Source organism: Malus domestica, chromosome 01 (assembly GCF_042453785.1).
Source record: "Malus domestica chromosome 01, GDT2T_hap1".
Taxonomy (NCBI): Eukaryota; Viridiplantae; Streptophyta; class Magnoliopsida; order Rosales; family Rosaceae; genus Malus; species Malus domestica.
The window spans coordinates 24,282,965-24,296,516 of record NC_091661.1 but is presented as its reverse complement, the minus strand read 5'-3'; the positions used below and the strand labels follow the sequence as shown (position 1 = coordinate 24,296,516).

Sequence of the window (13,552 nt, the reverse complement as noted above, 5' to 3'; positions counted from 1 at the left end):
CACGTCTTGGGTTCAGTTTCTAACACTGATGAATCATGCGATGGTAGCCAGGAGGAAGTTGAAATGCCTTTTTTAATCTCTATGATTTCCAAAAAAATGAACTACCATAACAAAGCCACAGTGGTCGTCTTTTTTAAAGAAGAAAAAAGCAATTACGCAAGTGATAGTTGTCAAGTCACTTAAAGACAGAAGTAAATGAATTAAGTAGGGGTGAGGGTACTAAACAAATGGATTAAGCCAATTACTCGACAACAAATTGGGAACCAAGTGGGATTGTGAGAGTGTGTTTGCTCAAAAATAAATCGAAAAGTGTGGAATCAGACATGTCCCAAAAGGCAACGACGACAAGGGCGTATTTACAAGGAAGGAATTAATATTACAAACAAATACCACGAAAGAGATTTGATGGACTAAATATTAAATAAAAATAATTAATAAAAGATCTACGTGTAATATATGGTGCATGGAAAGGTGATATGATCCAGAACAAAAGAAAAAAAAGCACGTGATTGCTAGCTAATTGTGAACATGCTGCCGATCGATGCCTGCCTATGGTAGCTCCGCCCAAGCCTTGGCTAGCTAGCTGTCCCATTTCCCATGTCCCATGAGAGAGAGAGAGAGAGAGAGAGAGAGAGGGTTGCAGCTAAAACAAAAGGGATGGGATCATGGGGGTGGACGGCAGGATGGAAATGCAGATGGGAGGTAAATGATAAAAATTCATGAGAGCTAGCTGGGGAAGATATGTATAGATGACAATAAGTATGCATGGCTTATATTATATATATGTATGTATGTATAAATATATATATATATATGTGTGTATAAATATATATATATACACACGCGCGCACATGCAAGGATCATGGATGATTAATTCCTCAGAATCTTGAATTATGTCTGCATAAAAATGATACTCTGGGTTGTATTACTTTATTATATAGGGATGTGATATACACACACCCCATTTTACTTCTCACACACCCTTCTAATTTTCGACTGTCGGATTGGATTAATTAAAGAAGATCAACGGACAAAAATTAACAAGGGATGTGTGGATAACACATCCCTATTAAATATCTTGTATGCAGTAGTTATGTTTATTAGCATTTGTCTCTTAATGGCCTAATCGACTAGAAATTCTTGTATAGGTCGACCTACTCGTAAAGTTTTATTACAAATTATCTCGGTGCAGTTAGGAATATAACTATTTATTATGTATTTTATCATAGTTTGTCAATTTTTATGGATAAAGTTTAGATTTTTCAGCATGCCTCTACATGTAGAACCACCAAATAATGGGCTACACATGCAACCAATTCCACATAAATCATTGATTTTAATTTGGGCAATGCAAGTAAAGACCCACTAACTTGAGCCCGGTCAATTAGCATGCCATGATACTATGTTAATATTTCAGATAGATGGATATGTGGCTTATTACTAACACTGAATTTTTTTTTTTTTTTTAACAAACGATATTAAGGTGGGGAATTGAGCTAAGCCTCACAATGGGCTAGCAATAATATGGTTCAAATTCACCTTTTGGCTAGAAACGAACATAAGACCTCTCACTTCCAAGGAATATCACTAGATCGTAATCCTAAGTGACACTAACACTGCTATTACCCCCTACTTGCACATTTCCAAATGATGTTTATCACAAAATGCCTTATAGTAATTAGGATTAACTACATTTCACACCCTTTAGCTTTCGAGTGATTTTCAAATTGACCATGAAGTTTAACTTTTTCACATTGCACCTGAGATTTTAAAATTGTATCAATTTACGCCTTTTATTGAGACCTCATGACCCATTTTTAAAATCACTTCAAACTTTGAGAGTATAAAATGTAGTTAGCCCTAGTAATTAGTAGCAAAACATTCTTCATTACTATATTTTATTTTGTGAATTTTCCGTTGCTTGACATTTTACATTCTTAAATGACCCTACCAAAGAGTCGAAGCCCTTCTCCATAAGCGCAGAGGACTTGCAGATTTTTGTGAAATGTCTCTCTTTGGGGCACTATACTTGGTTAAAATCTAACAAACCCAACCCAAGCCTTGATAGTTTAGTAGACTTGTTCTCTGAAGCTGCCCAAAAGTGATTTTGGGTTCCAATTGGACGAGGTGGTCCAAGGTAATATGGGGTCTTAGCAAGACCAACCCAACTTCAAAATTTCAAATCCTTTCTATCAAAGTTGTTATATAGCATTGGTTCCATTTCTTACCAAGTAAGCAAATTGAGGAGAAATTTCACGAATGAACTAGTGCTTCGCATTTTGTAAAATAAAAATATCTCAAAGCATATTTGAGATCGACTACAATACTTACATGTATTTAATACAATTATCATCTTGACTGCCATATGGTGATTGTATATATTCATATAAATTGTATATGACTGTCAGATGATGATTATATTAATTAATAGTTAATCCCGACAAGTTTGATAACCATTTGCCTTTTGGTATTTAGTTTGTATACTTGTGTTAGTGACAGAGGGGAATATGTAGAAGGAATGAATTGGATACATAACAATGGAGGAATGATGGTGGGATATTGAAGAAATGTATAATGAAAATAACACAAACTATGAGTACTAAAAATCATAAACCAAACATTATTTAAGCTATTTTCACCTTTAAGATTTTTTTTTTCATTCATTCTTTATTATTTCTCTTCTTCCCTTCGACCGCTCTTATGTATCCCATCATTCTTCCATATACTTTTCTTACCTCTCAAGTAAAAAAAAAAAAAAAAAAAAACCCTAACCAAAAGGTTATCAAACCGAGTGTTGATTCAGGACCAAATCTAAACTTTTAGAAAGTTGATGACTCAAAAATATAGTTTTCTCCAAAAATGAAACAGAACATCATATGAGCAAATAACACAATCATGTCAGGTGATACTTCCTACAAGCAAACACTAATTCTATATCCTAATTACACACTAAACTGCATTACGTTCCCTTAATCCAAAAGCAAGAAATACCAAGACGATATCGTAGAATAATTACATAATGACTCAACATATATTATCTTTGAAGGAAATTAATTACGTGGATTAATTTAGGTCTTTTGACGATCATTAATATTTGATATTCCTGATGAAGCTCTTTGTAACTCCATTCAACTATTCGAGTCCATTGGCCCAAGATATTGGCTGTGTTTTTATAAGATAATTTTTTTTGTTCTAGTGAAAAAATGATGAGGGTATTTGGAAAGGGATCATTTCCACTAAATTCACCAATTCGGACCCTTGAAATTTAATTTAATGACTAAAAACAGGAGCTCATTTAAAAATTATAATAACTTTAACCGTTTGATCAAATTTCAAGGGTCCAGATTTGTGGATTTGGTGGAAGGGATCAGTAAAGAATCTCTTTCCCGGGTATTTGACGGAACCAAGAGTTTTCATTGTCACCAGTCACCACCATAATATTAAAAATAGCCTGAACAGGAGAAAATAAATTGATCAGAAAACAAGGAAAGAACTTTGAAATCCCAACTTGACAGAAATCTCTAGGGTGGAAGAGACGTCGACTTTCCATACGGGGACTAAAACCTAAGTCGCCGGCTGCTGCCCGCGAACAGGAAAATAGGATCGGTCTTGGTCTGCAGTAGTGGAATTATAGAGACTTGAGCAGGGGCGGAGCCACCAAGGGACTAGGGTAGTCCCCGGCCCATCCTGACTTTATTTGAGGTGTGAACCTCATGGAAGAAGATGAAACAAACAACGTCGTTAAGCTGTTTTGATTTTAAATCTTTTCGACTGTCTAATGAAACGATAAGTTTGGCAGGGAAGTTTTAAAAGAGATGCGCAATTTGAAATGAAAAAAGCAACCCCACTTCTGGTTTGATTCCCTCACCTAACAGTAATATACCCCTATAATTTTCTAAAGCAACCCACCTTCTTTATTTGCAGACCTCTCCCCCTTTTCCTTCTTTTTCTACTTCTTTGTATTTTCTTTAGCCTTCCACAACCTACCTCTTACTTGGTTGTCTTGGTTTTTACATTTTTTTTCTTCTTAGTATTGAATTTAAGAGAATTTTTTCAGTTTTGTGAGGATTACATAAATTGCATATGTCAACATGTTATGAATTCAACTTTTTACACACACATATATATACATATTTGTGAAAGGCCCATCCACACATATATATACCATTTTTTTTACACAATCTTTGTTGTGTCCATTTCGTAATTTATTTCAACAATCCGAATATTTTATCTTTATAGCATTATTCATTCATCCTTGTAAAAAAATTAAACAAATATAAAATTATTAAGACATTCATCTGTAGTAAATGAAACAGACTATTCTTTTTAGACCTGCAAAACTGACATACTTGTAGACATATTATCTTTGAAACGGTAATCACATAGCTTCTCTAATCTCCATCATCTTATCTAGCCTTTCTTGGGTACTTTTGTTGAGTTCGGATGTGGCTTCTTTAGGGGATATTTCTTCCTCATTGGTTACAAAGATGATAAGATTTGTATTACAAAGATCATGCATACAATAATAGAACTTACCTGTATTAAAGAGTGTGTCAACCAATATGTAAATTTTACGTGTCTAATTAAAATTATGAAACAGAAGTTAGAGGAATTCCATCATTTTGGTCATATATCTCCGATTGGCCATTATATATAGTTTATCAGCTAGTAGGTTAGTAGTATGCTATATTCGGCAAGCAAGCATGCATGTGCCTCAGACGCAAATGTCAAACAAATGTGTATATTAACCTACAAAATCCCTTTGACTTAAACGAAAAAACCCTTAAAATATTCCCATAAAAAAACTTAAAATTTAATTAACCTAGAGTTTTTGCCTCCTAAGTACTAATTTATACTTTATACATATATATTATCTTCGCAACAAAGCCATGTGGACCATGTAAGTTTCATAGCGTAAAGACTGGCTAGCTAGCTCATGTTCATCAATGAATGTTTGACGTAATTAGCAATAGAAAAGAAGTTTAAGTTCCTTCTCGACGTGCCCAATTGATATTAAATAACATATATTTGAAGAAATAAAGATATTATATAATATGGATAAATTGACCCCAAATGCCCAAAAAAAATGGAAAATAAAATAGAACTCTTAAATATTGAATTGACTCTCTCTGAAAATGATTTGTGATTTGGGTCTTCTGCCCTATAAATGTGGGTGGTAGTTAGATTAGTTGAAGTGGTAGTTATAGTCCTCATGAGGCACTGTTCTCTTTAGCAATTGGCCTACGTAAACCAAAAATTTGAATAAAGAACTTAAAGTTGAACATGATTGCAGCCACTTGCGGATTTAGAATTCGAATATTGGGAGGTTCTAGTGTTAAACGTCTGAGTTTTTTAGTAGATACAGAGCGCGTAGCATGCAAGAAAATTTTGATTTATTCATTGAGGTATTTGTCGAACACTTGATGAGCTTGTTATTGTCAGACGAACCATGTTGCACATATGTCAACAGATATTGACATATACCGAAGCAATATGATGAGTGATATCGAGATAATTTGTCGAGTGTTTTCGACACAACCTGCTGAGTGTTGCCGACAAATGCTTAGCAAACATTACATTCAACACTTGATGGGCACAAAATGAACCAATACCAAATATTTGAAGGGTCCTTGGAAAATCTTCATATATATATTTCCCGAAACGTGGTCTTTTGGACCACCTTGGCCTTAATATGTATCTGCCACTGATTGCAGCCATTTAGTATTATGTCAAGTGATATTTCTTTTTACCTATAAGTAAGAGGTTTTAGATTCGATTTTCGTCGATAACGAATTCGATACCAATTTATTCCTTTTGTCCCATAGTGTAAATATATTCTTGTGTATATATATGTATATATATAAAGTGAATATAATTGCAAAGGATGTGTTACTCAATTGGTTAAGAACATTTTCTCTTGCATTTGAGCAACCGAATTTGAATCCTTTTTCAAATATTACTTGTATATAAATCAATAAATAAATAGAAAGGTTGAGTATAATTAATCTAGTTGTGGTGCATGAAAAGGAAGAAAGTTGAAGATATGATTCTAAATTTGCTTGCTTGAGAAACTTGGAATTTATTTCTTTTCCATGGTAGGGGCTTTGCGTAAAACTCAATGGAGCCTAGATATATAGATGCATGCCTTTTTTTCATCTAAAGATGAGACATCACAAATATAAAAAATGGTCCCCTTGCCCTTGCTAGGTCTGGTAAAGATGAGTCAAGTTTTCAACCAATTCCAAAGCATGAATGATGAGCTATCTAATTAATAGTAAGAAAATAATTAGGTTGGCCAATTTGTTTTAGGACTGTAATTTTACAACTACCACAAGCATTTGGTGCCCTTTTTTTTTTTGCACATTGAGTGATGAAATTGTTTTGATTAAATGGAGATATAAGATATTAATTATCTCTTAAATAGTATGCTTTAATTGGTGATTATGATTATTATTATTATGGGAGTTTTAACGAAATACTCCCAGTACTGCTTTTAACGAAAAATCACATTTTTATCTTTTATGGTACTATTCACTACACATTTATTTGTCATTTTTTATTAAAACTAAATATTTTTTTGACTTTTCGTTAGTTTTCCTTATTATTATTCTTTTAGTGTATAATGGAATGTACCAACTACCAAACCATGAAGAAACGCATTGGACTTTTTGGGATTCAGTTATTATTATACTACATAATTATATGAATTGCTTGCCAAGTGAGAAATAATGTTATATCCTTGAAAAGCTAGTTAGTAATCTACACTTCTCTTAAAATTACTTTATTGAGAGATTATTCTCTAAAGTTGTCTCTACTATTCCTATAATCAAATTCTTATTAAAAACATTAAATTTCTCGGCTCTATATATATACTGTGAAACGAGTGGATCTTATGAACCTCACATACATCAGTTGTTCACAGTCGTTCATGCTAGAATTTCTCTCATTTGAGTGAATTCCATGAAACTCACATAGATAAGTGGTCCACAGTCGTTCATGCTAAAATTTCTCTCATATGATTGCATAACACACACCCACACACGACATGCACCCATTTACATATTCCGCTATACAGGGGCAGATGGAAATAGGGACCAAGGTGGTCCCAGGACCACTCGAGTCCAGAAAATATACATGTGAAGGTCTTCTGAGAACCCTCCAAATGTTTGGTATGTGTCTCTTTTATGCCTACTAAATGTTTGATGTAATGCATGCTAAGCTTATCTCGATATGTTGCGTCAACATCATTAGACAAGTTCTCTTTATATATCACTCATCAAATTGTTTCGGCATATGCCCAGATCTATTGACATGTGCACAACAAGCCTAGCAAGTGAATAAACTGAGTTTCTTATTTGTTCACTTCGCGCTCTGTTCCTATCTAAAGAACCTGTATTTAACATTGGGACCCCCAAGATTCAAATTCTAGATCCGCCACTATCGCTATTTATAGTGAAACGAGTGAATCTCATGAAACTCGCATACATCAATGGTTCACAATCATTCATGCCACTCTCATTTGATTGCATAACACACACTCACACACGACATGGACCCAGTTACGACATATCAACTACTACTACGTATAAGGTACGCATGGATGATGAAACTTGTAAGTGTCGCAGTTAACAGAATCACAGGCAAAGTAATCAACAACATCAACATCCTTCCCAGCTCCAAAGGAGATCAATAATGTCATATGTTCTAGCTACCAAAGCCATGCACACGCAAAAGTAAAATTTAAGTCTCGGTTTGACTTGACTCTCTCTCTCTCTCATACAATGATACAAACAACACGTAAAACACAAATGAAAGACCTACAAAATAATTAAGCCAGACTTCTAGTCGTGGAAAATATTCACATGCATTGAGATTTGAGACCGTACGTGTTTTCATGGAAGTGAATCCAAAACAGGGTGACTGGGCGAAGGGTTTGGTGATGTGTTGTTGAACAACACAGCTAAATAATTTTGTGAGATGCGGTCACGTGGTGAATATCTCTCTTAGATTTTGTTGATGGATATGAAATCAACTCTTTTCTGTCAACCCAAATCGACATCCTTAATGCAAAAAAGCAGTAAAGCATTACCTTCCTAACCGTTTTTGGGGCTTTTCTGTATTAGTTCTCTTTTGCTGATAAAGCTATGAGTGTCTCGTTTAATAGAAATGCCACCCTCTCCTTTGTCCTCCCTCTTCCGATTCTTGATTTAAGATATTGAGTTCGTATTAGAATGCGACCATTCATGACAACATATATCAGATGTCGTGAAAGCATGTGAATTATTAGGTTCAACACGTGAATAGATGCGAGCGTTCATTCTCTACAATTATTGGTTGTTTTAGTTAGAAATCATTTTTCATTTGTGAGTTAGGTTAATGATACTTGGATAAAAACAAATCACTAAACGTGATGGATAATTGGATAACAACTTACAATAAAAATATATATATCTTCTTTGGATTGAAGTAGGTGTCACAAAGAAATACTTTCAGTAGACCTAACTAGAAGCTAAAAGCAATAGTGACGTAGGCAAGTAGGTAGGTCCACCGTATCCATGTGATGTGTACGCAGCTGTACGACAGATGCACGGCGTAATACGAGGACCGTAGAATGCGGAAATGATTGGGCCCCGTTGAAGGAAAAAGCCCAATACACACTCTTTGAAAATTGAAAAAAATGGACAATTTGTAGATAAAATTGTAGCTGCGTCAAAAGGCTGTGCCGATGTAATTGGAATCTCATTTCTTCTTTGTCGGTAATATTCTTTATTGACTAAAAATTGCTTAGGTTTAGTGCTAATTTTTTTTTATTTGATAAAAAAAAAAGTTGAGATTCTACCGTAAAATTAATTGGTAGTCTGAAAAGTAGTTCAATTACTTATACACACATGCAAGGTCTCTCTTCTTCCCGTTGTGAGATTCATATTCTCAACACTAAACAAATTCAATGTGAGATTATCAATGTAGATTACGTATAACCAAACGAGTTTAATTTTCAAATCCGTAATTGGTTTCATCCAATATCTCATAATGTGACGATGATACTAACTACTGGTTAGTAGTGCCAAGGAAATTGCATTTCATATTCATAAAGTGGAACATTAGATCATAACCGTTGTATGCGAGGTTCAGGTTACTGATAGCGATATGTTATTCTTTATTTTATAAACATTATATGATATGAATTTTAAAAGAATTACAATGCTCAAGCAATACAATATGTGCAGTAAACAAAATCTTCTCCAATAACAAATCTCAACCCCACCTCTATAACGAATTAGAATGCAAAGTTGAATGATTTGCAAAATCGTTCACAAATCAGTACATAAAGAAACTCTTGATTCAACCACTACAAGCGCAGAGACTCAAGCCCTTATTGATAACACTATGTTGTTCAATACCTTGTCTTATAATAATACATATAACTAACCGGATCTACAATCAATCAAACACTACAACGTCATTTTTTTAAATAAAATTTTCAAGCAAAAACCTTGTGTCCGTACCATTGAGTACGCCAAGCAAGTCTTCCCTCCTATTCACCAGACAGTCCACAATGCACATGCACCCACTATCTAGAAAGTCAAGAGATAAAAATGAAGGAACAAAAAAGAAAGAAAATCCCTAATTTGGCAGCCAAAAAGACAAAGAGTGCGCAGTGGCACAAATTGCAAACGAAGCAAACTGGTTTCATGATTCTTCCAATATGATCACAACTCCCTCGAGCCCCGACATTGTTGACCCTACATTCACTACCCTCACCGTTTCCACAAAAACCCCGCATCTTTCTTTGAATAGAGAGACGAATGTAATTTGATTGATTGAATAGGACAATCCGATGATAAATTCAGGTCCGATTCTGAGAATTTGATGACTCTAGACGAGGCTTCGAAGTGGGACCTTAGAATGAACAATGATGCTTAGGATTTTGTGTGTTGTTTGGGGAATGCAACAAAAACCAAAGGGTTTATCTGTTTAGAGTTCAGTGTCTAGCGGTTTGGGAAGTGAGATAAAAGAAGTAAATAGACTTGTTTCCAAGTCAATAAGAACATGTTTGAGTCGCTTAAAATGACGGGCTCACCTGCTCAGCCCAATGTGCTTTTGTATTTAGATAAAATCTCAAAATCCATAAACTTCTTATTTAAACAATTAAAAAGTTTGTAATATAGTGTGTGTGTATCAAATACAAAATTGAGGGCCTCTCTAGGGTAGGGACCCTAGACGGTCCGTCTATTTTAGCTATCTTCAAGGCCGGCCTCGAGAGTATTAAATAATTAAACGAGCAAATTAATAAATCGAGGTTCAATCGTGGGCTACTATTCTTTCAAGCATCCTACTCTTTTTCGTTCAATTCAAGAGAACCAAACCCCTATTCTCCTCAATGCACCAAGATCATAATTTTAGACGTACAATCCTCACCCTAAAACTTGTTAAAGGGAATTAACCAAAAGGGCATTTCCGTCAATTGAGAATAAAAAAAGAGTTGAACGGAATTACCGCCAAAAAAAAACCTTCAACTACTCGTGGGAGACCAAAGCCGCATTAATCAAGGTGATGATTTTGTCACCTTTTGACAATGTTTCTCTGCAACTTTGTTCATAAATAGCACTCCACCCCTCTGCTTTCTCCTCACACCCAAACCCTCCAACTCAAAAGCCCCATCTCTCTCTCTCTCTCTCTCTCTCTAGAAAGCAATGGCCGCCATGGCTCCTCTGCTCTGCATTGCTTCTCTCATGGCACTGGCCAGTACCATTGTAGTCGAGGCCAGAATTCCTGGTGTTTACACTGGCGGAGCGTGGCAGGATGCTCATGCCACCTTCTATGGCGGCAGTGATGCCTCTGGAACTATGGGTAAGCTCAAGATATTTCACCCCCCTGAATTTTTTAAGCATAATATAACATAAAGTCCATTTCTTTTGGATTTAGACCCTCTAATTTCAAAACCCCACATCAAAATTTCCCAAAATCTCTCAAAATATTACAACAAAAACTAAAAGTTCATGCCTTTTGATTGTCTCTGTGTATATACAGGAGGGGCCTGTGGCTACGGAAATCTGTATAGCCAGGGCTACGGAGTGAACACGGCGGCGCTGAGCACGGCACTCTTCAACAACGGTTTGAGTTGTGGAGCTTGCTTCGAACTCAAGTGCGCAAATCAGCCTCAGTGGTGCAAATCTGGCAGTCCCTCCATTTTTGTCACGGCCACAAACTTTTGCCCTCCAAACTTCGCCCAGCCCAGCGACGATGGCGGCTGGTGCAACCCTCCTCGCACCCACTTCGATCTCGCCATGCCCATGTTCCTCAAGATCGCCGAGTACCGCGCCGGCATTGTCCCTGTTTCTTACCGCCGGTGAGCACAGCACTCTCTCTTTCTTTTTCTCTGTTTTCGTTTTATTATTTTGGTCGTTTGTAAATGCCAAATGACTAAAATGCCCTTTTTGTGGTATAGGGTGCCATGCCGGAAGCAAGGTGGAATCAGGTTCACAATCAACGGCCACAAGTACTTCAACTTGGTTCTGATCCACAACGTCGCGGGCGCAGGGGACATAGTGAAGGTGTACGTTAAAGGGACGAACACTCCGTGGATGAGCCTGAGCCGCAACTGGGGTCAGAACTGGCAGTCAAACGCCATCCTGGTTGGACAGTCACTCTCCTTCAGGGTGACAGCCAGTGACCGCCGCACCTCCACTTCCTGGAACATCGTCCCTTCCAACTGGCAGTTCGGCCAAACTTTCACCGGCAAGAACTTCAGGGTCTAATTCTTCAATTTTCCCGCTTTTTAATATATCATTTTACTTTCTTTTTCCTTTTAATTTTTGGGTTTGGTAAAAGAGAGAAGAGCAAGAAAGTAAAAGTAATGTTTGATGGTGGGGTTAAAGTTAAAGTTAAAGTTAAAAGTTAAAGTTTTTTTTTAACTGCTGGGTGGAGGAGTGAAAAAAGCTCCAAGCCTCAAAAGTGTTGTTGTAGGCAGCTGAGGTGGCTGGTAGTGTAGCCCGCAGCTTTGGTTATCTGATCCTGAGTATATTTATAATTATATACTTTAATTTTAGTATTTTTTCTGTTTCTTGCTTATGGGGATGGTTTGCAACTTTGCATTTGGGGTGTGATTTTACCGGCAATCAAGGACCTTTGAAGGGATGTCTGCCACCAGCAGCCGAATGAGAAATTAAACAATGACGTTGAAAGTTTAGGTCGGACATCCTGATCACACGTGTTTTATTCGATCATCTAATAAAGAGTTATTGCACCGTCACTTACCCTTCATAAGATTTATGTTGACAAACGACACAAATGTGTTGATACAATACTAATACTGATGGCTTGTAATTGAAGTATAGTTATTAAGTATATACGACATGGCAATACTCGATAATGTGTTCTTATGCTTATGATGGTCGGATATGCTACGTGGTCTAGTAACCTATGTCACGTTTTTCTCTCCTAAGTCATGTTTTTATCTCCTTCACATACGACCAAACTAAAATTGTGACCATGTCTTCTACATTGGATTCTTTGCTTCTACATTGGATTCTTTGTTGTTCGTGTAATGTATAATTCATAGAACTTGGTTAAGACTTTCGAATTGGTTTCATTACAACTTTCTCAAGTTTAGGAGAGCAACTTAGATGGATCGATCAGTGTAACAGTTTTAAGTCCTCAAATCCTCCACAATACATTTTTAGGTAATCGAATCCTCAGGGTTTAGGGTTTATGGTCTTTTACTCATCGTGCTCAACCAGTCCAGGTTCCAATCCAAAACTCAAAAATCAACCAACCATGAAACATCGTATACAATCCTTAATTAAATGATTATAATTTCAATTTTCAATTAAAAAAATAGAAAAAAACAAATCAACTAAAAAATAAAGTTTTTGGGATAAATTGATTGGAAAATAAGAAAATGTGAGATGGAGATTAGTAGAAAAACGGGACAGAGAGAACCCGCCATCTGTGGATACCATCACTACGGTTGTCTGGCCGCCGTCCGACTCCCACCGAAACGGTGCGAATCGGACCTTCACTGTAAGCACCATTGGTCTCCGCGAGAAAGCAAATCAAAATCGCTTCCTCTCATAAACCCAACAAGTGCCATATATTCCCCAAAACCCTAAAATCACACACACAAAAAACCCTAAAATAAAAAACTGAATCGCAAAAAAATAAAAAAATAAACCCTAAAAATCAGAAATTGAAAAGAAAGAAAGGTGGGCTCATATCAAGTGTATAGAATTGGACGGCCTGTCATTGCGGGTCGGACCCAATTAGGGCGAAAGAATCAGTGGAACGCAAAGATACGAGCAGAGACGCCAAAGGCCTACGATTCGGGTGAAAAGCGGCGGCGATCTTTCTGCTTCTCTTTGCGCTCCTTGATACTTTAGTCCTAATTGGGGTTTCCGCTCAAGCCTCTCTCTTTCTAATCACAGCCCTAATTTTTAATTTTTACAGAAGATGTAGGCGATGGAGATCTCTGAGGATCTGAGAAGACAGAGCACGAATATATAGCCCTAGGGTTCCATAGAAACAGCAGATATTAAGATTGGATACCAGAAAC

The 13,552-nt window shown here is 36.4% G+C and overlaps 1 protein-coding gene and 1 non-coding gene across 2 annotated transcripts; one reads left to right on the top strand and one right to left on the bottom strand.

Annotated features, from left to right (window-relative positions):
• Window positions 1-10,544: 10,544 nt before the first annotated feature.
• LOC103406318 (expansin-A4-like) lies at window positions 10,545-12,052 on the top strand. Its single transcript, XM_008345315.4, has 3 exons — window positions 10,545-10,851; window positions 11,032-11,350; window positions 11,450-12,052. Exons 1-3 carry the CDS (start codon window positions 10,695-10,697, stop codon window positions 11,757-11,759), a joined length of 786 nt encoding a protein of 261 aa, XP_008343537.1. The 5' UTR covers window positions 10,545-10,694; the 3' UTR covers window positions 11,760-12,052.
• A 1,195-nt stretch (window positions 12,053-13,247) lies between these two features.
• On the bottom strand, window positions 13,248-13,398 carry MIR7126 (microRNA MIR7126). The gene has a single exon (NR_121006.1). It is a non-coding gene; the product is annotated as a microRNA MIR7126 (primary transcript).
• Between the last annotated feature and the right edge of the window lie 154 nt (window positions 13,399-13,552).